This window comes from Sphaeramia orbicularis, chromosome 9 (assembly GCF_902148855.1).
Source record: "Sphaeramia orbicularis chromosome 9, fSphaOr1.1, whole genome shotgun sequence".
Classification (NCBI taxonomy): Eukaryota; Metazoa; Chordata; class Actinopteri; order Kurtiformes; family Apogonidae; genus Sphaeramia; species Sphaeramia orbicularis.
In genome coordinates this window covers 10,107,525-10,134,925 of record NC_043965.1, presented here as the reverse complement: position 1 = coordinate 10,134,925, position 27,401 = coordinate 10,107,525, and the positions used below count along the sequence as shown (strand labels likewise).

Sequence of the window (27,401 nt, the reverse complement as noted above, 5' to 3'; positions counted from 1 at the left end):
CGTCACTTTCTGGTCTGTTTTCGGCAAGTCAAGCCTCCAGAAGTTTAAATAGATAAACTTGACCAACGCGATGCCTGATAGTTAGTTTCTCTTTTAATGTTATTAACGGTTTTCTCCCTTTTATGCGTAAATTGCTTTACAGACAAAAGGTTTAAGTAATAGAAAGGCTGAAACCTGCTCCTGTCACGTCAAATGGTTAAACGAGGTAAGTTTATACAAAGGAAAAATATTAGCTAAACGTAACGTTAAAATACTTAACGCTAACGCATTTTACCGATCTGTGTTTTATTGTTAGCAGCACACAGATGCACACAATACAGTAAATCGGACCTTAATTGAGGTAATAAGGCATTTGACTTTTTAATACTTTTATTACGTATTTGAATTGAGAGGTTTTCTCAATAAGTAAACTTGTAGCAGCACAAGTGCATGAAGGACACAAAAAGAAGACACTTACAAAAATGACATTGTAATTCAGTTCCTACTTCTCTGCTATGTGTTCTGTATTCTTTTTCCTGTGGCTTGTATCACTGAAATCCCTCAGCATCATCACTATCATCATCAGTCCCATTTGTGTTTCAGATTCCCATATTGGACTCAATGTGAAGCTCCACAGCCAGAAATGAACAAGCTTTCACTGGGAGATAAAACTGCTTCAAGTGGGGTGGGTAATGTATAGTATATACATCTGAGATTATGTGTGTAGATTTTGTGGTCAAGCAACATGTTATGAGTATGTTGAAGCATATGCATACATCCAATAAGTAGCACAACAATCAAAACAAGTATTTCCTGTAATAAAGTACACTCTAAACCAGGGGTGCCAAACTCATTTTCTTTCAGGGGCCACATTCAGCCCAAGTTGATCTCCAGTGGGCCGGACCAATAAAATAATGGCAGAATAGCCTATAAATAATAACAACTCCAAATTTTTTATTGCAAAAAATAACATTAGATGATGAAACTATTTCCATCCAAAACAAAAAAAGATGTGAACAACTGGAAAAAACTGAAATTTCTGAAGAAAAACAAGTACAGTTTTATCAGTATTATGCCTCAATATATGATTTCTACATGTGCATTACAGATCAGATCTACCAAAGCACAAAACAGGTAGAATATTGTAAAAGTTGCACTTATGTTTCTTTAGACATTCCAGGTTGTTCATATTTGTTCAGGTTATTGACATTTTATCGTTAAAGGATATCAGAATTTAATGTTCTTTGCAATAAATAAAAGAGAAAAAATTAGTGTTGCCATTATTTATAGGCATGATGTCATATTATTTTTGTCACATTAAACCAAGAAGAAAATTTGGTTGATTTGTAGGTTATTATGCTGTTACTTTTGAGTTTAATGCCCTTGACTGTTCATATCTGCAGGGTAATTTTTGCATTTTGAACTTTGTAAATTCATCTCGTGGGCCAGATTGGAACCTTTGGTTGGCCGGTTTTGGCCCCTGGGCCGCGTGTTTGACACCTGTGCTCTAAACTTTCACTCATCTGAGCAAGTGTTAGCAATTGTGGTTTCATTAAATGTTCAGTATCACTTGGTGCCCACAGCATCATGATCAATGTCATAATTAAAAGCATATATTTTACTCCTAATACAGAATTATGAAGTGAATTAGCTTAGGTGAGTTCTCGTGTTTTCAGAATGTGTATCGTACGTTTCCAAATTCCTCACAGATCCTTCATTCTGCTTTTGCCTAATTCCTCCTGTTGCATGTCTGTTGCTTTAAATGGAAATGAGCTGCTGTTCACCACACTCCTTCCCTTTCTGTTCCATAGATACCATAACAAAAAATAAATAGACTCCCAAAATTTGAAAGATAATATATCATTCCATTGCAACATAATTTCCCTGAAACAGCTCTATTTTTTCACAATTATGGACTGAAAGCATGTCTTAGAATGCACATCAGTCCCTTTCTTTTCTAATCTCTGTGTATATACACCCTTCGGTAGTTTTAAACAACTTATATTGATAAAAAGTGAAATTGTTGGTCTAAGGCTCCATCAGTGTGTATCAGCTGGGTTTCTTCTTCACTGTTTTGGACTGAAAGTGGTTGTTAAAAAAGCCCCAGAATTGTGCCTCTTTGTCTCTGTACTTTTTCACCATAATGTCAACGACCTGGTAAATCATGCCATGGTTGTCAGATGTTTTTTCTAGACCAGCTGAGAGCACTGACTGTATCATTGGGATGAAGTGTATCACAGTTATTACAGTCTTTCGGGATTAAATGTCTCTCTCTGGGAGTTTTTGTAACATATTTTTCTCCAGCTGTAAAGCCACTTAGAGGGAGTCCTTTGAGGTGAATGTCTAATTTGTGATATTCAGCCGTATAAAACATTGGGAATTGGGGGAAAAAAATACGTTTCGGATGAGGCCTGTCGGTTATGGCCCAGGTGCAATTATTTTATCTAATTGTGATCATTTTACATAATGGTGATTGCCTCCATTCATCAAGCAGTTGGATAAGTGTAACAGAAATATGTTTGATCATCCTTTCCACATCACTTACCATTATTTGACTGGTGTTCTCCATGGCACCTTGTTCCAGTATCTGTGTAACAGAGACAGGTGGTGACATCAGCCAAATTTTTGACTATCAGCTTTTCTCTGTGATAAACTATTGTTGTTGTTATTTCAGCCTTTAAAAACACTTTCAGCCTTCATTTCTAAGTGCTGTTTTATATTATTTTTGTATTTGTTTTATATTGCATACATACAGCAAAGGTTTATAGATGTATTAAAAAAAAGGAAAACTACTTCAGTTATTTTTTTTTATCTTGAATTCACATAAACAAACATGGATTGAAATAATAAATTGTCCACAGTGTGGAAAAAATGTAGATGTGCGGTTATGTCCAATTTAAGGTTTTCCCTATTGCTAACGTATGTTTCTTTACTGTGTTGTGCAGCTGAACCGCTGGGTGGACCCATCCTTCACTGATCTTCCCGTGGAAAACTTCTCTGTCTCTGGAAGGAAGAAACCATGTCCGTTTTCAGGATTTAAGCCTGAGCCCAAGAGACCGAGGAAAAGAAAAGGAGAGACCACCGGTTCAGACTCCCATTCGCACTTTCTGCTCAAAGACTCGGTTCAGGATGAGTGTGATGAGCCATGGGTGGACAAACATGCACCGCGCTCACAGGTGAATACTGCTGCTGTTAGCATTTGGTTTGGTATCAGGAAATAAACTCCTATTTTAGCCAAGAACGCGCTGCCGCTCCAGGGAGGTTCGCATAGCAACCTGCAGCGGCAGCTCAGCGCGAGCCTCCATTTCCCACAATGCACGTCGTGACAAAAAATTCCGAAGATGCCCAAGTTACCTCCGGGTTCTGAATTTAAACACATGGTGTTTGTTTATGGTGGATGGCACTTCGAAATTGTTCGCTGTAATGCAAGAGATTCAGGTGAGTAATCACAGAAAGACTTGCAGATTCGTGATACTTAGGCTGTGACTGAGGTTTTACAGATCTGATGAAAAATTGCTCACGAAAGTCTCCCGCACCTTTAAGAATAATACAAATAAAACTCTTAACTCTAGCACTCTAGACACAATTTGGATTTAAACACAAAAAACTCTGAAATGGGGTTAAAGCAAGTATATTTTTACATATGCACAGATACTGTATATTGATTCAACAGACATAGCACAGAAGTAAGAGGGTTTTTAAACACTGGGTCATCACCATGAAAGGTCAATTGTCAGTTGCCAGTTTTACTTTTCACTTATGCATCATTATCTTTTTTTTTTTTTTTTTTTTTTGTACAGTGAGGGTATGGGGATCACAACAGGTGACATGTTAAAATGAGAGCCTCAACATGTTGCAATTTCTTTGTCAGTATCAATTTAACAGTGCCTCGTGTTATTCATACAACAGTACATTTGCTGGAAAATCAAATTAAGGATAAAAGTGATTTCCATCAAATTTCATACCACCTACAGCTCTTGGCCGAACTCAGTTTGTGTGGTATTTTGTATTTTAATTTTATTTTGCACTGTAAAACTCTTTGTGACTCCCTGTCTGTGAAAAGCGCTCTATAAATAAAATTGACTTACTTAAAATGATGTTGATTAAATAAAACAACACTGTAAGACCCTCTCAGTGCTTAGTTCTGTACTTGATTTGGCTCAGCAGAAATGTATTTGCAGTAAAGTCAGGTTAGGTTTATAATATGGTATTTCACATACAATAAAATATAAGTAGTGACAAAACCACACCATGATTTTGAACATGTTTGAGGAGGGACCTTCAGATGTATTAATTTGCCCCACAAAGATGAAGTGCTCAATATTACTAGTGACAATAACTCATCTTTGTAGTATTTTACATATCGTTAACCTCATAGCATAATTACCCAAGTCATGTTTTTGGCCAAATTGTAATATCTGCTTAACTTCACTCTCCTAACACTGCTCATTCAGTTTTCATCATTGATTGTGACATGGAAGAAATATGACTATGACTATGACTATGAGGCTAATGATATTTCTGACTGTTGGTTTATTGATACAGTTTTTTAATCAACAAAATGATTAATCTGTTTTTATTCCAGAGATAATTTCAAGGTGAAACTCAAACTATATGTGCATTTTTTAAGTATCTGTTAGATATCCAGTGTGAAGGAATAGGTAGTCTCACAGCAGACTGCATCAGGTTTCAAAGTAAAAAAAAAACCCAGGCCATTATTTCGCTGAAAAGGCCCATCTGTATCCTGAGGCTGTTTGCTCAGTTTAATGCTTCTGTATGTTTGTGAAGGCTGAGCTCGCCGTCCACAAAAAGAAGATCGAGGAAGTGGAGAACTGGATGAGAGTCCACACGAACACGTCAAAGGTATGATCATCTTTCTACGTGTTTGTGGAAAACCAAGCTTTACAATCATTAATGATCTAAATGGTTGAAAGCTGATCTTATTTAACCTACTTGTGGTTCACTTTTCACTTTCAGATTCATTTTATTTTGCTCATTATCATATCCTCCTCAGACCCAGTGAGGAAACATTTTCACCATTTTACATTAAATAATTGCCTTAATTGGATACAGCATGGTGCAACAGTTTTTTCAGATACATTTTTTATTTTATTTTATTTTGTATATAATGTCCTTTTCAGTTGACTTTTTTTTTTCTTTTCAAAGTAAAGCTGTGAAACTCTTGTCCACTACAGAGGACAAAAATGCATTGCTGGGTCTCAGGAGGACATATAAATTCAAGAGACAGTATCACAAACAAAAACGTCATCCAATGTTGCCCAAACTACATATGGAAATTCACATACATATGAACAGGAAGAACAGATCTTATGTCCGCTGGTGTTCGTTGGCCCTTTCCTGATATTATATAATTACAGAAGAATGTATGATGATGCCCCCTGGTGCTTTTTTTTATCTTCACACATCAGAAAAACATACTCCCAACACAGTCTTCAAGTCTATTATGGCCCTTTTAACATGAATATTATCCGATACGTTCATTCTATCAGTTTGTTTTTCCTTAAAGGGTTAAAGTGACTTTTGTGACTGCAGATATTTACCTCCGCCAAGGAGGTTATGTTTTTGCCAGGGTTTGTTTGTCTGTTTGTTTGTTTGTCTGTCTGTTAGTGTGCAACATAACTCAAAAAGTTACGGACAGATTTTGATGAAATTTTCAGGGTTTGTTGGAAATGGGATAAGGAAGAAATGACTAACTTTTGGGGGTGATCCGGAAGAAATCCTGGATTCTGGATCACTTTGAAATTTTCGTTAACATTGTGGTAAATGGGGCCATAATTTTCGTTTCCCAATATCTCGCTTAATTATTGACCAAAACTCATGAAATTTAACTCAGGAATTGACAATGGGGTCCTCGATCACATTTCAAAGGCTGATCCAGATCTGATCCAGAAGGCGGATTTTATCTCACTTTATATAAAAAATGGGGGTGCCCTTACTTTTTGGCCTACTGTGCCTTTAATTTGGATAAAAATTTCAGGAAATGTTGATACTGGCACAAGGAACAAATGATTAAATTTTGGTTGTGATCGGGGGTGGGGGGGCCCACGGGGGTGCCCACTGATCAGCCTTGGCGGAGGTCTGCGCTCTCCCAGTGCTTCTAGTTTTTTCTTTCTGCTTCTTTAGGCTATACAGCTTTAAAACCCTGTGTTCTAAATAGTTGTGTGACTGTCACCTACAGGGTGGCATCCTGCTGTTGACAGGACCGTCAGGGAGTGGGAAGACGGCTACAGTTCAGGTGTTGAGCCAGGAACTAGGCCTCCGGGTTCAGGAGTGGACGAACCCCACTGGCCTGGAACTGTACAGCTGCAGCCACCAAGGTATTATTATTATTATTATCATTATTATTATATTTTCTTGTGTTACAGCCTTTATTCCAAAAAAGATTAAATTAATTTCTACCTAAAACTTTTACACCTTATAATGGCAGTAGAAAAAAGTTTGTTTGAAACTTTTGCAAATTTTATTAAAGATAAAAAACAAAATATTCAAGATTCAAAGAATGTTATTTTGCCAATTCACTAGATGCACGGGACATACAGAGAATTTAGATATCGTTTCTCTCTCACTAGGGCTGCACGATACTGGAAAAAACTGACATTGCGATTTTTTTTTTTTAGCCCTGCGATATGTATTGCGATATGAAATAGCTGTGTGGTGCCGACATAAACGGTCAAACAAATTAGTTGTGTTTCCTCTCATTGTGACAACAGGTGCAAGGCACTGTCGACGCAGACCACTTGTTTCAATATCATCCTTCTTGTCGCCGAAATTATACCAGATAATTGACGTTGCTTTTCTTTTTGGCACCAGTCTTTGTTTTCGGTGATTTTCTCTTGTTCGTTGCTCATTTTTCAACGTTGTTACAAGCAACTCACTCCATGTGTAGGGGCGTGGTCTGCTTCTGCAACCTGATTAAGAACGATTGCGATTGGCAGATCGCTGTGTGTCAGGTTGAAATCAGATGAGAGCACATCAAGTTCATTTGCCTCCAACATTGCAGGATCTGCGATGTGACTATTGCGCACATGTACATTGTGATGATGATGCTCAAACGATATATTGTGCACGTCTATCTCGCACCTTTTAAATAAAAAAAAAAAGGCCATGCAAAATTTTTTTTAAAAAGAGGTAAAAATAGAATAAGAATAAATACGTGCTATAAAGAATAAACTATAACAGGATATGAAGTGTATTTGTAAGTCTAGTTACAATAGCAGAGGTTAACAGGTGAATAATGGATCAGAACAGAAACATCAGATATGACCGTCACAGCAGCAGGTTTGACAATTGTGCAGATATTTCTAATAAAGTGCTAACATAACATGTACATACTGTAAGTATTCACAGCATTTGCCTTGACACTTTAGATTTTAGAATAAGGCTGTAACACATCTGTGAATACTTTCTGGATTCACTGTTGTGTCCAATCATGATCCTCTCACATGTTTCCAGTTAATCAACATCCTAATGGTGAAATCCAACATAACAATGTTACTCGTATTTTCTTTAAACTCTTCACTCTTACTTTGCCTTACTTCCAACCTTTTGAATTTGTTTTAGCCATCCAAATATAACCTAAGTTTGGTCCACTTTTGTCCGTTAATTAGCCTTTCTTAAGAAATTACAAAGTCCCAACTGTTGTGGAAATTATTTTGTACGTGGTTATGTGTAACAGAGACAGTTTTTTACAAGATTCTGTGTACAGCTACTATAGGGATCTCTCTCTGAGTTCATTGACGCTAGTAAATGTGTCGTATTTCAGAGTGGGCGGTGAACGGTTACAGCTCCCAGTCGACCCAGTTCCAGGAGTTTCTCCTCAGGGCCAATAAGTACAACTGCCTTCAGATGTCTGGTGATGGAAGAGCATCAGACAGGAAACTCATACTAGTAGAGGTTTGTACGACACCTTTAATTCAGATCTGTTTAACTCTGCAGTATTTAAGAACGTCTTCACTCAGTTGTTGTTTTTTTTAGTTACAAAGTGAGTGCTGCACTTATTCCAATGAGTTTAAATTTAATCTGACATTTATAAACACAATCTGGATTATCATGATATTATTATTATTGTCATGACACAATTTCCTCTGGGATTGATAAATTATTCTGAATCTGACTATAGTTTTTTAATATAATAACTATATTATTAATTTGACAATTTGCATTGGTGATCAGCAACTGTCATTATAAGTAAGTAAGTAAGTAAATTTTATTTATAGAGCACTTTTCACAGACAGAGTCACAAAGTGCTTTATCAATTCAAATCAGAATCAAATTAAGTTTACAGAGACCCAACAGAATCCTTCAGGAGCAAACACTTGTGATTGGTGACAGTGGCGAGGAAAAACTTCCCTTTAACGGGCAGAAACCTCGAGCAGACCCAGACTCCTGAAGGATGGCTGTCTGCCTTGACCAGTTGGGGTTAAAGAGAGAGAGAGTAAAGGAGGAGAAAAGAGAGAGCGATAGAGAGCCTGGAGGGGGGGGGGGGATGCCACATGGAGTACGTTATGATGAATACATAGAGTGTAATCAGTTTGTGGTGGCCCTGGGTTAGGTGGGAGACTAAAAAGCCTTTTTGAACAGGAGGGTTTTGAGGTGTTTCTTAAAGCTCTCTACAGAGTCCATGGACCGTAGGTGTAGAGGCAGGTCATTCCATAGACGTGGTGCCACAGCTTTAAAAGACCTGTCACCGCGTGTGCTAAAACAGGTGCGTGGAACCATCATCAGGTGCTGTCCTGAAGACCTCAAGCTACGAGTCGAGCTGTAGGGCTGGATCAGGGAAGCAATGTATGCAGGGGCCTGGCCATGTAGGGCCCGGAAAGTTAGCACAAGAATTTTGAAATGAAGACGATATAGAACAGGGAGCCATTATGTTATTAGACTGTTTTTAGAATTTCATATTTTCATTATATGAACATAAACATCTTGTTGAAGGCAGATCACACTAATTTCCTGTAATTTAATAAAGCACAATTAAATCAAAATAGAGAAACTGAACAAAATCAGGAGTAAACTACAAAATTAGTCTGCAGTTTTTTTTTCTTTGTTCTTTTTTTGTCTTGTTACATCTTTAACGTTGTTTCATTTTATTCTTTTTTTGGCATTTTCATGTTGCTGCATCTTGTAATACGTATTTAATATATTTTCTTTATGTCTGCGGTAGAATAATAATTTAAAAACACAAATAAGTGCGTGTTCCTCCAGACTTCACATAGAATGAAATTAGCCTTTAAACTTGAAAAAAAAAAGATTTACTTTTATTGTGATAATTATCAATATGACCTCATATGATTTTATTATTTTTTTGTCTGGACATTTTCCACTTTATCGCTCAATTCTAACTGAAACCATTTTGGGTTGGTACTAGAGTGGATTTTGAGAGTGGCAAATTTTGAAGAAATGTACTTTTTTTCTGATAGGTGTTAAAAAATAAAATTAAATCAAACTTAACGTGGACAAGTGATTACTTATTTGTTGTACTTAGGTGATAAAAAGGCAAGATAATCATTCATCATTTCTCATATGTAGTATCGAGTTAGCTTTTTGTATATCTCACTAGTTTTTGGTTGTTTTTACTTTAGTAGTATATGTGTATTTAGTATTTTATCCTGTAGAGTTGCACATTGCCTACATTTTTCAGTGCTGAGTGTGATATTTTTATACAGTCTTTTTTTGCACTAAGTGTTCATGTGCTACACAGATTTTCATTGTTCCTATGACAGTGACAGTAAAGATCTATTCTATTCTATTCTATTCTATTCTATTCTATTCTATTCTATTCTATTCTATTCTATTCTATTCCATTTTGTAATCTGTGTTCACTCCTCCATTTGAAGACGGTATTTGCTGCTTTTCTCCTAAAGGATGTAACATAAACTAACCAGCTCATCATTGGTTTCTCTTCAGGATTTTCCAAACCTATTCTTCAGACAGCCGAGCAGCCTGCACAACATCCTCAGGTGAGAACACTAACACCGTACATCTGCTCTGATGACACGCCACTTCCCCGTCACAGTGACCATCACTGATTTTAGTGGTCTGGCTTCATGAACTTCACTTTTGGGTCTATGGTGATTAACATTAGGGTCAGACATCATTGGCACTCATATTTCTGGTACTGGATTGAACTGTACTGTATGATTTAAGAAACAACTGTAACACTTCACCAGCCATAAAATATGTAATCTTGCAGCTATATGTGGTTGTTGCTGTTCGGACCATATTGAAAGGGAACCTTGTTAACCCTTGTTGTGTCTTTAGCAAATTTAAAAGACTAGTGACATTGTACCTGTGGTGCCACTGTACAATAGCATGATAAGTAGAAGCTGTCTGCCACCACTATCCATTTGTAAACTACCATTTAATCATGCATTTTGCAGGTAATAATTTGAGGCAACATGCGAGGCATGAAGGGAAGAGCATGTATTTGTTTGGCCTGTCAGGCATGATTAAATTCATACAGCGGTAGTGAACTGCAGCCTTCACATTGTAGCATGGTCTGGTAGGAGTAGAAATGTAATGAACGGCAGCATAACCACCAGTGTTGGGCAAATAGCTTCTAAAAAGTAATTAGTCATAGTTACTAGTTACTTGTCCAAAAAAGTAATTGAATTAGTAACGGAATGACTCCTTCATAAATGTAATTAGTTACCAGGGAAAGTAATTATTGCGTAACTTTTTTGAAAAAGCTTCAAATATGTAAAAGGAAAAGGAAAGGAAAAGCTTGTTTCATGGCCCGTTGCATAGAGTAGAACAGCAGACAGGTACTTCATACCATAACTGTGGTGAGGCTGGGGTCCACCACATAAGGGGATCTGCATTTATAGGAAGAAGATGCTCCTTCAGTTAATCCCACATCTCCAGTTTTTTCAGTTGCTCCTCCTGGATACATTGGTAAATGTCTCCGGTCCAGTCAGTTGGACTCACTGATAAGTCGTCCCCTAAATTAGCTGCGCGTGTAGCTGCATTCAAGTGAATGGGCTGTGCTGCGGACAACTCAAACTTGGAGATGTCATTAGTTGTTCAGGTGAAGGCAGCGTGGACAATTCAGACTCATGTGGCACACAGGTGAAGCATGAAGGCAGTGTGGGCAATTTGAATATAAGAAGTGCACGTAAAACGAACGGCTCGTAACGAATTGGTTGTTATCGTTGACTTAAAAGAGGCGTTCAAAAGTGTCGAGTCGTCCGCGAAGTCACATCTGTCGTGCCTGGCTGAGCAAGCCAGGATGGATAAAATCGCCCAGAATACCTGACAACATTTGAATACGGACATAAAATTGTGCCTTGTAGATAGCTGGGTAGTGTTTCTATTCATTTGGTGAGTTTGGCGGCGATCGGGCCTGTGAAGGCTGAGGAAAAGGCGTACAAACGCCCTCCTGTGCTGCAACATCGATCGGACATCGATGGGACGGACACGGGGACACGGGGCGGGGCCAAAATGCGCATTATATGGGTAGGATGCAAAATTGTCGATCCTCATAATACACATTTTAACATCAGTGATTCCTGTTTTAATTTTAATTTTCCTTTTTCTTAATTTGGGTTGTGCACAGCCCATTACTGAAACAGTTAAACAAGGTACAAAATCAAAATGAATCTTCATGATCCAATTGGATCATTTTTATTATTTTCATTTTAAAAAATTTCAATATGGTGATTATCTAATAACAAGAACTAAAACGATTAATCACTTCGTTGACTTGAATCGATTATGAATGAATGGGATTAATAAAGTATTCTTATTCTGATTTAATGAATGTATGTGAAGGACAGAACCATAGGAAACTATTCTGACACCACTGACTCAACATGTGGTTGATATTGATGATACAGTCATTGACTGTATCATCAATACATGCTCAGCAAACTCTGAGTGTCTACTATCCATGTGTACTGTATGTCCCTACTCTGTGTCTTCCAGGCATTTTGTGAAGACGCGTCGATGCCCGTTGGTGTTCATAGTGTCAGACAGTTTAAGTGGAGACAGCAGCTCACGCTCCCTTTTCCCCAGAGACGTCCAGGAGGAGCTGGACATCACCAATATCAGGTTCATTTATTGGACGGTTATGCTTTTATTTGTTCTTTATTTTGCTCCTGAAAAAGGGAACAGGAGAAAAAACATATAATTATTTGGAGTAAGTAGTGATGTTTGTGAGTGTAACATAAAGAAGACGTTTGTCGTGCTTGGCCATTGTTTTTGTCAAGTCCATAGACTGTAGACAAAGACAAATGCTCTTACACCTCCTACTGGCACCAAAATTCTGCATTTAGACGATCCACTGTCTTACTTCTGTGACATATTTGAGTCTTTTAGCCATTTACGTCTGTGGGATAGAGACCTGGGGCCTCATGTATAAAGACTTGCGTGGATTTCATACTGAAACCTGGCGTACACCCAAATCCAGAAAAGTCCGAACGCACAAAAAAATCCAGATGTATAAAACTGTGCGTACGCCCAAATCCAAGTACACTTCCTTTATACATCCCAATCAGCGAGGAATTGAGTGCATATGTTGGACTACCTGACTCCTCCCTCTCCACGCCCACATTTAAATATGCAAATTAGTATGAACAGGGTCTGCAGGTGGGATTCCCTCTGGGATTCCCCTGTCTGCATGACCAGACGATGACGTCAAGGTGGACGCGAAGCGGAGGCCGAAACAGGCGGAAGAAGAAAAGAGACGAACTGAGAGTGTTTGAGGAAAGAGTCGCCGATATTGTCACACTTTTCTTACAGGACTGATGCGGATCACCCCCAAGATAAATATAGATTTAGTATTTGTGTAAGTCACACATTAGTTCATTCTACGGGTCATACACAATCTGATCACAGCCAAACAAGAAAAAGGTTCATGCGTAATCATGTCAGGATATCAAAGAGGAAATCAAAGACTTTGACTCATGTTTAATTACTCAAATTATTATTTTCCAACAATGAGACAGAAGACGCAGTATCATCCTCCTGTCACAGAGGCTTCCTGTTGACTCCCCAGCGTTAGCCGGTCCTCCGGTCCGCCACAGCCCACTGCTGATGCCTGTCCGACCGGTCTGGGTCTGTGCTGACCCGAGCCACAAGAGGACATCATGAGGACAATCGGCGGAGTCAATGAGCGACTGGACTGACGAATAAATGTTCTCACAGACATGAACACTATATTCATCAACCAATGAATTTTGTGTCCTTGTCTCCTTATATGGTTGTTGCTTAATGTCCTCCCGGGCAGGATTGGCATTGATGGGTCTGGGTTGGTTCTGGTTCTGGTTCTGGTGGTGGATGTGCTGCTCTGGCAGTAGGATGACGTGTTGGTGTGTTCATTGTTCTTCTGTGTATCTCCGATGTGCACATCAATCGGAGGAATGACCTTTTTCACATTATTAACAGTTTCTCAGTGTCACCTCTAAGTGTCACCAAAAGTTCCAAAGCACTAGAAACGTGCGTACGCCAGCTGTGGAGTTGGCGTGAAGGACCGCACATTTCCACGGTCATTTCACTCTTTATACATCTGAACGTGAGCGTGGAAAAGGGCGTACGCCAGGTTTTTGTGCGTACGCACGCTTTGTACATGAGGCCCCTGGTGATATTACATGGACTGACTTTAGTCTGATAGGTTCAGGGCTGTGATTGGTCATTAGGGCTGAAATCAGCTGATCAGTTGTTACTACATTAACCCTTTACTCATCGAAATACTCTGAAATCCAAAATTTCAACCTTAATGTGCAATTGGACACCGTCATCTACCTCTTCTTGCCTTAAAATATCTGAGCAGCACTTGCTGAAAAGTAAACACATGTAATAAAACAGTGTGTTTTTACACCTTGGGGTCGGGACCCCATGTGGGGTCGCCTGGAATTCATATGGGGTCACCTGAAGCTTGTAGTAATTGATTAAAAAAAAGTAAATAAATTACTAATAAAAAATATTTTTTAATGATTCAATATATATTTCATTACAATTAAAACACCACATATTTTTCCTAATAAAAATCAAGTTCAAATAAAATGCAGGATGTAACATCTGAGAGGGCATATCTTGATTGACTCGATCATGTGACCGCATGTGTTACTACGCTTCAACCTGCCTGGACACAGTTGAAATCGGACCGAACAGAGAATGGAAAGATTTCTTCACCCATCTGGCCCTCTCTAGGACATCAAATTTATGATGTTAAAATGGGGTCACAAGCCAAAAAAGGTTGGGAACCACTGCAGTTAAACAACTGTTATAAGGTCATAAACTGACAAACATCACTCACTATTTACATCTTCAAAATTTCTATAAAATCTCTCTGAATCACCCTATAGTGTTATAAAAACCAACATGCTTCTTAATGTCACTGAGGCACGGGATTGGCCCTCATTTAATGTTTGCGGAAATTACCAAAAATAGTCACTTGCCCAATAAAGGGTGAAAAAATACTTTTGTCCAACCTCTAATTTAAACCCATGGTGCACAATACCACCATTTACTACCACTATTTATTGTTTCCTGTTGTCCTTAAAAGCTGACAGGAAGATGAAATAGACTGAATGAAGGGAAATGATGAAAGTGTAAAGAACAGACTGGAGCTTATTGACCTAACATGAACTGACCAGAGCCTCTTGCTCACGCCGTCTGCTTTTGTATTGTCAGAGGTCAAGCAGCTGTTCCTCTGTAATTGTATCTCTGTTGTCTCTGGATGTAACTGCAGGCTATAACCACGTTACACAAACACAGCACTCTGCAGGAACACAATCCCAAAAGGAAAACGCACCATTTAGTTTTACCTTTAACTGTCAGAACCCTTCTCTGTAGTCGGTAAAAGGATAAAATCTCACACAAACAGTCCACAGAGCCAGAGGGGGGATGAGGTAACTAAGCACTGATGTACTAACACATAATATTATATGTAGTCAGGTCTAATAAAACATCCATGGCTGTGGCACAACACTATCTACTGACCAAAGACTGAACACACTGAGAATCTAGGATAGGAGGGCATGAGTTCAACTGGATTTAACCCATAAAGACCCAAACAGCCACTGATGACCAAAACCATCTACTGATCTAAACTGTTTAATACCTGTTGATCCACTAATCCTATCAATACATGTAAGTAATTGGTGTAAAATGCAGTTTGTCATCTTTTCATGGTCATCAGATATGACCCATTTGGACGTTCAGAGGCTCCGTAGCTACCGTGGAAACACTGTCATCTTCTACAACATTGATTCACCAGTAAAACCAATGGAACTGGATCAATGACAGTGGATGGAGATACTGGGTTTATGTTCAGTTAATGATATCTTTGCTGAAAAAGTAATTTTTTCTTTAGTTTTCTCAGTTTCTGCTATAAAAACCCTCAACTTTAATCTGAGTTTTTATGAAGATTTACATGATCAGTGAATTAAATATAGGAAAATACTTGAGTTACACTGAAAACCCCCCACAAAATAAGGAGAATAATATTACAATCAATGGTAATTAATCACTTAAGAAAGGTTAAATAGAGAGAAAAAAAATCATTTGAGAACTGCCACAAAAGTAGCACTGGGTCTTTATGGATTAAGTAAAGTTTCTGTTCAAGTTTATGAAATGTTTAGAAAATATGCAACAGAATATGTGACGTTGTGAATGAAACCAAGGTTCAAGGCTGCTTTATGTGTCTCCCATGAGAGAAATTTGTCTTTACACCTTCTAAAACATTAAAATACAGAATGCAAATCTATATTATAATACTGGAAGGTCTCAGAGTGTCTGTGTGTGTGTGTGTGTGTGTGTATATCTGCGAAGTTCTGAGAAATATGGATGTTTTTAACTGGCCAATTTGGTACCTACAGTTGGGGAATAGTCCCATCTCCACATTGAATATCTCAGGAAGTTGATAGGACTAATATTTTGTGACATATTTGTCATTTTGGAATACAATAGTCTTACAAACACGTTGCTCGGTTGACCGGAAGCGCAGGACCATGCTACATGATGAGATGGTGGTAAACTACATTTGTAGCCACAGCTGCCCTGGGGCAGGCTGACGGAAGCGTGGCTGCCAATTTGTGCCTACGACCCCTCCGACCACCACCGATGCACCGATACACAACAGCACATGACTGGGACAGTAGGGTGGTCCAAAAATTTTTTTTGAAGATTCTCTGGATTAGAACCCTGCATTTGGTTCCATATCTGGCCAAATTACATCGGTTCAGATTTTATGCAAATTAAATAATATTTAGAGGTTGCACAAAGACACGTGAAGATTGCTCTATATACTATAACATAACTAGCCAAATGAATAAGGCATAGTAGAATAATTTGTAATTTTATTCTCAAAATCAAACTGCAACTCGCATAAAAATGTTACTTAGAAAGTCCAGCAACCACTGTTGCTTTATTGAAATTACAAAAAATGTTCCTGTGTTCTTTGACAACTTGGAGCAAGTACTGTTTGTGATCTTCATTTTTTGTTCGGCTACAGTTGAAGTCTTGAATAAGCTTCACCCCTCTTTCAGCAACATCACTGACAACTTTTCTGGAATGCACAATTTTAGCAACCTTCTGAAAGTCTTCATCATCAGCCCAGTCTTCTGGAGGAATTCTGAAGAATGTTTGTGGTGACAAAATCACTGATCTGCTTCCCTTCATAATCTGCTTGATTAAGGGCATCACAACGCTTTAGAGGAACCTCTGAACCTTCATTTTCCATCATGTTGTGAACCATCAGCTGCTTCTGCTCTTGTGTCACACTGGAGTCACAGAATGCCAGGCCAACCAATTCTTCACTCCAGTACCAAAGATGTCGGCCGAAAGCTGTTACGGCTGCTTTCTTGACAACTGAATTTTCATACTGTGACAGCTTTTTAAGGAATGCCAAATCATTTGCAGGGGCTTTTGCTGGTGATGGGGCTTCAAACTATGCTCTGATGTAGAGGCTTTGTGCAACCTCTAAAACATTTCCTTTTTCTTCCAAATTTTTTCCTAAATCATCTTTTGAATGCCAAAACCTAATGCAGGGTCCTAATTGAGGTTATCTGAAACTTTATTTTTTACCATGATTGTTGGACCACCCTACTGGGACAGTAGCCATGGCCGCCCCGAAATGAACTTAAAAACAGGAATGACTTCAGTCCCTAGATATCGGTATTAATATGACCTGTGGTTCCCCATGGGTCAACGCGCTAGTACTAAAATAATTACATTGACAGATAATCATGTACATAACCTGTCTGTCCTGTCATAGATCTTTATGTACAGTCTATAATGACAATGACATGAAAGGAGCACAGAATTGTCTGGATCCTTGAATTATTCTGTCTGATCAGAGTGTCTCAATATGATCTGTCTAAATACTGTGTTCTATTTCTAGTTTTAACCCCGTTGCTCCGACCACAATGATAAAGGTCCTGACTCGTATTTCAGCCCTGGAGGCAGCGAAGGTGAGTGAAACTGATGCAGTTGTGTGGGTGTTTAGAGTTCTGTTTTTGTTTTGTTTTTTTTACTCTAATCCCTTCATATTTTGGAGTAGAGCTGTGGGAGGATGTGTGTTCCTGACCAGGCGCTGCTGGAGTCGCTGGGTTCTGGAAGCTCTGGAGATATTCGCAGCGCCATCAACAGTCTGCAGTTCTCTTCTCACCCAGGTCACGTCTCAATCTAACACTAAACCCAGTACCAGGTCAAGGTCAAGTTTATTTATACAACACATTTACAATGACGTAAAGAGCCCAAAGTGCTGTACAAAGATATAGATAAAAATACAAGATATGATAAAACTAGTTAAATATATAGAGATATAATATATACTAAAACTGATAAAAACAGATACGCAATAATAGGATAAATAGTATCTGAAAATAATACAAATAAAGTAGAATGTTTCAGGCTCTATCACCTACTAAAAGATGAACTGAGCAATAATAAAAGGCCAAAAATGTGGATATCACCAACCACTGATAAGTAAATGTCAACTTATTATTCGTTTCAAGTTTAAAGGTTAGTTTTTGGAGCTCTGCAAAATTTTAAGAAATAACTTGTTTTATTATTTAGTAGTTATTTGTGGCTTTATAGTACTCCTAAACGATGCAAGAAGACAAAAATAACTTAAGAGATGTAGAAAAAAAGTTGAAAACAACATTAAAGATGAAACAAAGATATAAATGACATAAAAAACATAACTCTAGTCTCTCATTTTAGGACTCAAAGCTTATGTTGTTGATTTTTCTCTTTTTATTTCCATGGCCTCACTTCCTTAAGTTAAAAAATACAAATAATCTACTTATTCTGTAGTGAAAACAACATGAAGTACAATATGTGATTTTAAACTATTCCTAAATAAAATGTTTGTTCAACATGTGACATTTAGTGAAACATCGAAACACTGTTTTCACCAGCGATGTGAACAAAATAAGATGTAAAGTGATGTAAAGTGATTTATAATAATGTAAAAAATATTTTGCAGTAATTACACTGATGTATGATTTTGAAAAGAAATGATCTGCCTCAGAGATTAAATGGGTTAAATCTTACATATTTTAATAAGATGAATTATAAACAAATAACCAAATTCTGGTTATTTGATGTTTTCAGTCTGTCTATATCTATCTATCTATCTATCTATCTATCTATCTATAGTGGTTTATGTACATTTATATAATAGATTTAAAGTGACTGTATTGTAATGAACAGACAGTGTTTTGCTCTGACACAAACATTCCTTTGGACTAAAACCCATCATTAATATAATAATGTAACATCATTAATTCTATTCCCAAGACTGTATCTGTGAAACTACAGCCAACCAACATTTTGGAGCAAATTTTTCATTTCAAACCTTGTAAAGTTTCACTACTTTTATTCTGGAGGCATTTTACCTGTAGACCAGTGTTGTTGTATATATGAGACATGACAGACTTGGAATAAGAAAAGCCTCACTCTTTCTAACAGACTGTTTTCATCTTGTTGCATCTTCTCAACATGTGCACACTTACACATTTAATTACATTTATCATAAGTTATTCACTCAGTTGATTTACAATACAAAACCTTTGTTTTTGTACTATATTTAATTTTTTTTCCCCCAGAATTTTGTCTCTTTTTTTTAGACATAAAGTGAAAATTAGTGTGAGAACAAAACCATAAAAACTGTGAAACTTAAGCTTATTTTTGTTTTCATTTTTAACCATAAAACCTATGAAACTTATGCATATTTTTATTTTTGTTTTCATTTTTAACCGTAAAACGTATGAAACTTGAGTTTATTTTTATCTTAATTTTTAACCATATAAAGTATGAAACCTAAGCCCTGTTTTTATGTCACATGGGAGATGGGGAAATGCATTCAAATAAAATAACCTGTAATTTATGGTGTTTCTCTTTAACCATGTTTTAAGTTCATTCTAGGTTCGAAAGTCAAACTGTCAGTGTTGCCTCTCAGTCCGTTGGTTTTGACCTGCTGGGATTATCAAATTGTGTCATTATACAGATATAACTATTATGAAATTAGAACTTGTGTCTTCCTTTGAACTTTGCAGACTCATCTTTGGAAAAGGGGCTTTGGAGGATGAAGAAGGACCGAGGTGGGGGCACACAGACGTCACAGGGGAAGACTCTGTCTAGAAAAACCCAGAAGAAGAAGAAGTCTAAGCAGATGAAAGAGCAGGAAGAAGAACAGGCAATCGGAGGCAAAGATGCGTCTCTGTTCCTGTTCAGAGCGCTGGGGAAGATCCTGCACTGCAAACGTGAGTCTCATTTTGATTCCTTTATAATTTACCAGGAGATCAGCAGGTTGGTATGTTCAGATCATGAAAACCAGATATTATTACCTCGCCTCCTGAAGGGGAGGCAAGGGGTGATGTTTTGATTCAGTTTGTTTGTTTCTTTGTTTGTTAACACTTTAACAGCAAAACTATTGGCTGAATCATACCATATTGGGTTCATAGATTGCCAGTGACCCAGAATAGATGTCATTACATTTTGGGAAAAGTAGGTCAAAGTTCAATTTTTTTATGAGTTTTAAAATCTTCCCATTTACTTATAATGAGCGAAATATATGCAAGGGGCGGGCTTTGTTTTGCCTGGCACCTCTTGTTTTTTATTGTTGTGTCAATTCACAAAATAAGAACTAAATCACAGCCTCAGATTATAGGTATCTTTCATTTGGTTACATGTTCTTACAATACCAGTCAAAAGTTTGGACTCACCTGGTTTTTCTTTATTTTCATGACTATTTACTTTGTAGATTCACACTGAAGGCATCAAAACTACGAATGAACACACATGGAATTATGTAGTTTAAAAAAGTGTGACATAACTCAAAGCATGTTTTTTTTAAATTTTAGATTCTTCAAAATAGCTACATTTTGCTTGTATTACTGCTTTGCACATTCTTGGCATTCTCTCAATGAGCTTCATGAGGTAGTCACCTGAAATGTTTTCCAAAAGTCTTGAAGGAGTTCCCAGTGATATTGAGCACTTGTTGGCCATCTGTGGTCCATTTCATGCCATTGAAATGACAAGGTGAGTCCAAACTTTTGACTGGTAGTGTACATCTTACTGGCGACATGTCCAGGGTGTACCCCGCCTTCATCCATAAGTAGCTGGGATAGGCTCCAAGCGACCCCCATGACCCTAGTGAGGGTAAAGCAGGTTCAGATTACGAATGAATGTTCTTACATCTTGTATGTTGGTCTTTTATATACAATATCTGCATTTTTAAAAATCTTTTAAGTCATTTGTGTCCTGATATGTTTTCTTGAATCTTTTACATTGTTTTCATTTTGTTGTCTTTCTTGTTTTTGGCCAAGTGGTGTTTATATTGTTACCATCCAACAATAAATAAACCAAATAATTTTTTTTTAATGTTCTCTTTTATGGGATTTTCATCTTGTTCTGTCTTTTACATCATTTCTCCTTGTTGTGTTCCTTACCAGTAGCTTTTAAATGTAAACGTTGCAGCATTTTATTACGTAATGTCAGTTTGGGTCCCAAGGGTCCCTAATGTGCCTTGGGGTTTACGGGTTTTCTTTATTTCAAGGGAGATTATAATCCCTCTGTGGGACTGTCTTTATTCACTCTCCAGACTGTAAATGTGTGCTGCAGGGTGGATTCAGTTGTTAGTAAAAGTATTGATATTCTACAGTATCAACAGCAGAGGGAAATGGGGAACCAGCACAGACCCACAGCTGTTAAATCCACCAACAAATATACACATCTCTGCTAGTTTGGTAATGTTTCATACATGTTTGTTGTCAACAGGTCAGAGTCATGAAGAGGCTGAAGGAGCTGACGGTGCCTCTGGACCTGGTTTACCTCCACACCTCTCAGAACATCACAGACAAGCTTTACTTGTCGATCCTGAGGTGCAAACACACGCTGTTTTTGACTCCATACAGTAACGTGCAACAATAAGAATCACCTATAAACCTTTACTGTGTGTGTGTGTGTGTGTGTCTTCATCCAGCTGGTTGTGGAGCGCTCGCATATGTCCGGAGAGTTCTTCAACCTGTACCTCCATCAGAACTACATGGACTTCTTCTCTGAGGTGGAGGATGTGGTGAGAGCCAGCGAGTATCTGTCAGATGCCGACCTCCTCACTGCTGATTGGACAGTCAGTCTTTTTCTAATTAACAAACATTTAACAAACTCCTGTTTTGCTGTTTGCCTGGTAGGGTTTGGATATCATTCAAACATTTTTTTTTAATTCAAATTTTTATTTGGTTTACAATGCAAAATTTACATATTTTATACATTGATAGTTTTGTTTTTTTTTATAAAACAAGACAAATATTGGCACATCCTCTTACAGAATATCTATTTTTTTCCAATGTTAAATGATGTAAAAGATCCAGAAACCAAGATTAAACATGTTTGATAGCAGGTCTATTTCCTGCTGTATTCGACCAGAGCCACAGATTGGGTCCTTGGGTCCATGGTGACACCAAATAAACACTGATCTTCACTGTTTTCAGAGCCGCAGCGTCATGTGGGATTATGGGTCTTCAGTGGCCACCAGAGGGCTCCTTCACTCCAACTCTCAACAGGTGACCGTGGGATTCAGACCGCTTCACAAACCCAACTGGCTCCAGGTCAACAAGAAGGTACAGTCAGACCTCCAGGTGTCAGAACCCCCTTTAAGGGCTAGGATGGAATCTATGCATGGAAACACAGATGAACAAGGGATAATAATGGACTGGTTTTAACTCTAATAAATTAGAATTAAAGCGATAAGTGTGGCTCATAATTCAGAGTAGAGGTTGATCAACAGTAGATTGTTTGGTAATATTAATAACAATATTTTGGCAGGAAAAAAAGTCAACAGTCAATTAATCAGCAGATATCACTCAACTATCCCTCCTCCTGGAAAAAAAAATCAAAACTGCCAGGAATAAACTAAATTTGACTAAATACATAAATACCACTATTTTTTTTGGTTTGTTTGTTTGTTTGTTTTGTTTTTTGGGGTTATTTATTACCTCTGCCAAGGAGATTATGTTTTTGCCGACATTGGTTTGTTTGTCTGTCTGTCCATGTGCAAGATAACTCAAGAAGTTATGGATGGATTTGGATGAAAATTTCAGGAAATGTTGATACTGGCACAAGGAACAAATGATTAAATTTTGGTGGTGAGCGGGGGGGGGGGGGGGCACTGATCTGCCTTGGCGGAGGTCTGCGCTCTCCAAGTGCTTTTCTAGTTTATTCTTTTTTTCTGTTGTTGTCAGTACTATTATTGTTATTGGAGTTGTTTTGCATTATGTGCTTGTTGAATTTTGGTTTTCGTGTTGTTGTCTTGAGTGTATGTACATCCTGTTTGTTGAGTGAGTTGTGGGAAATTATGGTGCTTTGTTTTTATGTTGTTAATGACCCCAGGAAGAGTAGCTGCTGTGGTGTGCAGCAGCTAATGGGGATCAAAACTAATAAACTAAACTAATAATGAATAAACCTGAAATGCTGAATTGAACATCTACCTCAAATGAATTTACTTTAGGTAGGATCAGTTTTCAGTTTTTGACTTGCTGTGGTACCTCAAAGTTAGTTACTCCAATTAAGAAGTTTAATAATAACTATTAAACACTGTCAGCAGTAAATGTTTGCTGACGCTAATTGATTCTCGGACAGACGTCACAGTTTTCGAAGGAAATATTCTACCACTTCAGATGTAAAAATACAGTATAGAGCAGTGTTTTTCAACCTTGGGGTCAGGACCCCATGTGGGGTCGTCTGGAATTCAAATGCTGTTGCCTGAAATTTCTAGTAATTGATAAAAATAAAAACTTATTAATAAAAAATACATGGTGAGCTGAGTGAGACAATCATAATACACAAAAGACATGACAAACTGAAGCACTGTGGTTCTGTTTATCTGTCAAATGTTCATTGTGGTCGGTTTCAGATGCTGCAGCTCTTTCATAATTCATAGTTTGAGTTCTTGTTTGTTCAGTATTAATTGTCAGCCTTGTAAATCCAAGCTGGACTGACTGTACATATCCTGACCAAGGAAAATCAAATTCTCACTTTGTGCAGTAATCTACACCTGGCTTTTCTGCCTCCGTCCATAATAATATACATTATGTAGACTAAATGTCGTCTAAAATTAACGTTTATTTGCAACATAGTATAGCAAACTATTACATGATCAAAAACAAATTAATTTTAGCAAAAACAAAAAAGTCTGTTTTGAATGTCTGGGTTTGCCAGAAATTTGTGATGTTAAAAAGGGGTCATGAGCCAAAAAAGGTTGGCAACCACTGGTTTAGAGGAAAAGGATGGAACTGATAAGTGAAGTTACAATTATTAAATGAGATAATATAGTGGCCCATGGTGCTACAGCAGAACCTTTGACCACCTTTGTGTTTGACTCTGGCAGGTGTAGGTGTAAACAATCTGGTCCATGGTGTCTCCTCCTTTAGTCGTCCTTGAGAATGAATGTAGAATGAATCAACGGTTCAGATGAAATTCTATTGATTCCCATCTTTGACCTACTTATGGAAGCTTACTGTAATAATACAAAAACTACAATTTCGGTAAAATCTATAAAAAGAAAATTAAAAATGTAAATGTCATGATTTCAATAACGTGCTTTGAGGAATACTTGGAATATGAAATAATAATAACCTTGTTTTTTTGTTGTTGTTTTTTTACAAAGGTATTGCAAGAATATGTCCTCACTGGGTCCATTTTGACCTGGTTATGCATCTAACAGTTAATGTTAATGTCTCTGTTTTTGGTCCATCAGCACCGGGAGAACTGTCAGGCAGCAGCGTCGCTGTTCAGGAGCTTCTGTCTGACACCCATCAGCCTCCAGACTGAACTGCTGCCTTACCTGGCCAAGCTCACCAACCCCATGAGGAACCAAGGTTAGTCACACTCATAGTTTAGCTGGTGTTGTTGTAGGTTTGTAGATTCATCCCTGTACAGCTGGGCAGTAAAATGGTAATTTTTTATTTTTATTTTGTGAGAATATAAAATTAATAACTATAAAACTTGTTCTTTTTGGTGTTCTGCTGATAAAGAAAAGTTGAAATCCATAAATAACTGTCTTTTACATCATATTCAACTTGTGGAATAAGAGCTCATCCTTTTGTCATGTTTCATCTTTATGTGTATTGTCTGTAATATTTTCTGTATTTTTTGTTTTTTCATCTTGTATATGACCAATAATCATCCTTTAAACTGTGATAAAATAATGATTTGATGGTTATTGTTAACTGTCTGCACTGGTTTGTTAACCTGTGTGATGAGGATTTAGGCTTGTGGTGTTTCTAAAATGTGATTGCGTGTCCTTCAGCTCAGATCGCCTTTATCCAGGATGTGGGTCAGTTGTCGCTGAGGAGGTTTCCCGGCAGGTACAGAACACACATTTTCACATCCTGTCTCTCCATCGCACATTTAGATTCAGCTGCCTTTAGATTCAGCTGCATATGAAACGTAATTTTAGATGTTTATAGCATAATATAATGTACATGGACTCTGTTGAGACTTTTAAATAACATCTTAAGACACTCTTGTTTAAGCAGGCGTTTTAAATCCAAACTGACACAGGGCTGCTACAAACCGATTGCACTTGATGTATTTATTGCATTTTAAATTGTATTTTAATTGTTTTGCACTGTAAAGCACTTTGTGACTCCCTGTCTGTCAAAAGTGCTCTATAAATAATCATTGTGATAAAAAGTGGAAAAAAAAAATCATGAGTATATGTATTCCAGTATTTTAAGGTGAAAATGACCCTTAAAAGTGCTTGAAAAATGTGTACGAACCGTGGATATCTGAACCAAACCTCTGCCATTGTGACTTTGCAGATTAAAACTGGAGGCTCTGACAGACAAAGACCCAGGCCAGCTGCTTTTAGACAGCGAAGAGGAACAGGAGAAGAAGAAGAAGGAGGAGGAGGAGGAAGGCCAGGGGGCATCTGAGGATGGTCTACTACCCAGTCAGCCCCAACCCACCGCTAACCAGGTCCTGCTGGAGGACGACGACCTGAACATCGAGGAATACGACAGCGACTGACTGACACCAGACACTTTACTGTGATACTGTGACACTTCCTGTTGCATTTCTGTGATTCTTTTCTCTGGTTAGAGGATGATTATCGCCATGTGGATTAACAAAATAATATCACAGACCAGATTTGGAACCAAGGAGATGCCTTCTGTTACAAAAACACACACTAATCTGTTGAACATTGGTGATTGATATTTTCCAAAGAATCTGAAACTGTGGAAGCACATTCATGAAAGAAAGAACACATCGGACACTTTATCTCATAATTACACGATCCTCACGTCAGAATTCTTGAGCAAAACTTGAGCTGAGTAATTAAAATTGTCACATAACATGGAATCTATAAAAAAAAAAAAAAAACTTGAAGATTTTATGTCAGTGGGTCATATGACATAGAAACTAGTGAAAAAATTATATTTTCTTTAAAAATGTGACTTTAAATATAAGAAGAATTAAAATACAGTCGAAGGAGATGCATCTAATTTGTTGTGTGTTGGAAAAATATGTGATGGAAACACTGCACTTCTGTTCCAGCGGAATCAGAGAATTCACATGAACTTCAAAAATTAATAACCGATATTACTATACTGAATAAATATGATGCATATCTCTACATTTGTTTTTAATACTTCTTTTATTTAAGTATTTTTTATAACAAAAAGCATTTATTTTCAGTAGTTTCCATGTCATGTGACCCAGTGACTCAAGGTCGGAAATTGTTTCATTACATTAAAAACACAAGACACTGTTTTATTGTGGTGTTTCTTCTGTTATACATCATGTTTATTTAAAAATTAGCTTTTTTTTTTTTTTTTTTAGATTGCATGGTATGTGAGGATGGTCAAGTACGAGGCTTCCCAGTCTTTTCTTGTAATTTGGAGAGAATTATTAGAAAAGAATCTCATAATGTTGAGACGTGGCTGCTGCTAAAGTTGTTTGTGCTTCTGTAGTTCCTCATACAGATGATTATGAGAATATTTGTGTTCTACTCACTGAGCTTTGATCAGATATGGATTTGACCTTTCCTCAGATTGATAAATGTGTGATTTATGAAATAGTCAAAGTGCCACCTCTAGTTTGACTCTACCAGGTTAAAGACTGTCAGTATTTATTTGTTTTCTGTGCAGCTTCTGAACTGTTTTTTTTTTGTTAATTTTCTGCATCTTTTTGTTGTTTGAGTAAGAGAAGCCTGGAGAGCTTTAATGGAGAGTTCTTTTGGAACCTTATTTTGTGTTATCTGAAACATAATAAATATTACATTAAGTACTTATTTTGAGTACATATCCTTTTTTTTATTTTTATTTCTTATAAATGGTTAAATTAAAAGCAGGTTATTCCTCCTGTCCCTTCTTGACCACAGAATTGATGAAGATGTGGTTGGTCCCTAAGCACTCCTGATATGCCAAATGTTAATGCAAGGTACTGAGTGTATTATGGGTAAAATGTAGAAAAAAGAATAAAGCACAAATGAAAAAGGACAGTAAAATGTGGGTTGAATGTGCCTTTTTTTCTCTAACATATCATTAATTCATGGTAGTTGAATACTGTGAATATTGAGACAGTTATGGCTGTAATAGCATGTTTACACATGATGGTGTGTGTACTACTGACTCTGTGCTGTACATGGGCCCATGTCCCACAGAGGCCCCCTCTACCGGACATTTATTGTACATTAATGGGAATGGGTGTGGGCACCCTGCCACCCATTCCCACCCAATAACAATTTTTACACACTTATTTATGTATATTTATTTTAATCATTACATGAACTGTGACAGACACACCTGCACTCTAATAAACCCTGACATAGTAAAGATCCATTAACATCAGAGTTACAGGTGTGCCTACCTTCAGGAGGGGTCCTACTGAAGGTCTGAGCCAGCTGAGGTTTGCCTTCACGGATACGCCGTTCAGCCTCCCAGCAGCAGCAGCAG

At 37.6% G+C, this 27,401-nt stretch overlaps 1 protein-coding gene across 3 annotated transcripts; it reads left to right on the top strand.

The window, feature by feature from the left end:
* The first annotated feature begins 29 nt into the window (after positions 1 to 29).
* rad17 (RAD17 checkpoint clamp loader component) lies at positions 30 to 26,807 on the top strand. 3 transcript variants are annotated; one of them, XM_030143219.1, is made up of 17 exons: positions 30 to 205; positions 583 to 664; positions 2,925 to 3,155; positions 4,768 to 4,842; positions 6,179 to 6,312; positions 7,749 to 7,893; positions 9,904 to 9,956; positions 11,920 to 12,045; positions 17,339 to 17,408; positions 17,498 to 17,609; positions 19,500 to 19,706; positions 21,223 to 21,326; positions 21,428 to 21,574; positions 21,936 to 22,064; positions 24,200 to 24,320; positions 24,752 to 24,809; positions 25,266 to 26,807. In XM_030143219.1, the coding sequence occupies exons 2-17, from the start codon at positions 623 to 625 to the stop codon at positions 25,471 to 25,473; spliced, it is 1,962 nt and encodes a 653-aa protein (XP_029999079.1). In that variant the 5' UTR covers positions 30 to 205; positions 583 to 622; the 3' UTR covers positions 25,474 to 26,807. The 3 variants fall into 3 exon arrangements, with proteins under 3 accessions (XP_029999079.1, XP_029999080.1, XP_029999078.1); XM_030143220.1 differs by having other exon boundaries at positions 6,179 to 6,317; positions 7,763 to 7,893; XM_030143218.1 differs by having other exon boundaries at positions 6,179 to 6,317; positions 7,754 to 7,893.
* Positions 26,808 to 27,401: the final 594 nt, after the last annotated feature.

Excerpts from the sequence above, each read along its gene's own strand:
- rad17 (XM_030143219.1), top strand. The coding sequence starts at position 623 with ATGAACAAGCTTTCACTGGGAGATAAAACTGCTTCAAGTGGG. Across the intron at positions 665-2,924 it reads ATAAAACTGCTTCAAGTGGG|CTGAACCGCTGGGTGGACCC; the intron begins GTGGGTAATGTA and ends TGTGTTGTGCAG. Across the intron at positions 19,707-21,222 it reads GAAGATCCTGCACTGCAAAC|GTCAGAGTCATGAAGAGGCT; the intron begins GTGAGTCTCATT and ends TGTTGTCAACAG.